At 70.6% G+C, this 619-nt stretch overlaps 1 protein-coding gene across 1 annotated transcript in view; it reads right to left on the bottom strand.

The window, feature by feature from the left end:
* Positions 1-311: 311 nt before the first annotated feature.
* CARS (cysteinyl-tRNA synthetase) overlaps positions 312-619 on the bottom strand; it is a 22,142-nt gene continuing 21,834 nt past the window's right edge. Inside the window, exon 17 of the mRNA XM_014533097.1 lies at positions 312-562. Coding sequence (XP_014388583.1) covers positions 329-562 — 234 coding nt within the window. The 3' untranslated portion in view covers positions 312-328. The remainder of the gene's footprint in view (positions 563-619) is intronic.

Here is a 619-nt window from a genome sequence, read left to right as displayed (position 1 = left end):
CTGCTGCGTGGAGACCTCCGAGCCATGAAGGGCGCCCTGGGCAGCGGCCAGGGTCCTGTGAGCCAGCCATGGGAGTGGTGGTGGTGGCCGAGGGGGACGGCTGCGACAGGCGGCAGCGCTTACTCATCAGAAGCAGAGGGGGCCCTGCGCTGAGCCAGCCTTTTTCCTGCTCACCGCCTCCCCGAGCGCCCACACCCGGAGGTCAGCAGCAGCATCTGCCTGCGGGACACTCCTGGGCTGGCCGGGCGGCTCAGCTGAGCGGGCACCGGGGGTGACCTGCTGAGCATGTGGCGCGGGCAGAGAGTGCGGGCCTGGCTGTGGGAAGACTTTATTTCCGCCGCCTGAGCCGCGAGGCAGGCCCGGAGCCACAGGACTCGGTGAACATGCGCAGAGCACGCCGGGCACAGCGCCAGCAGCTGGGGCGGGGGCTCGGGGCGCCTCCGCACTGGGCCGTCTGCAGGTACTCGGCGTGCAGCTTCTGCTGGGCTTCGAAGAGCTTGCGCAGCTTCTTGGCCTGGCCCTTGCTCAGCTCCTTGCCCTCCGTGTCGTGTGTGGGCAGGCCCTGGGGCAGCACAGCGAGGTCACCCAGGGCCCCAGGCCTGTGGCCGCCTCACAGGGC

Source organism: Myotis brandtii, unplaced genomic scaffold, assembly GCF_000412655.1.
Source record: "Myotis brandtii unplaced genomic scaffold, ASM41265v1 scaffold940, whole genome shotgun sequence".
Lineage (NCBI taxonomy): Eukaryota > Metazoa > Chordata > Mammalia > Chiroptera > Vespertilionidae > Myotis > Myotis brandtii.
The sequence above is the reverse complement of the archived record's forward strand: the minus strand, read 5'-3'. Positions and strand labels throughout refer to the sequence as shown.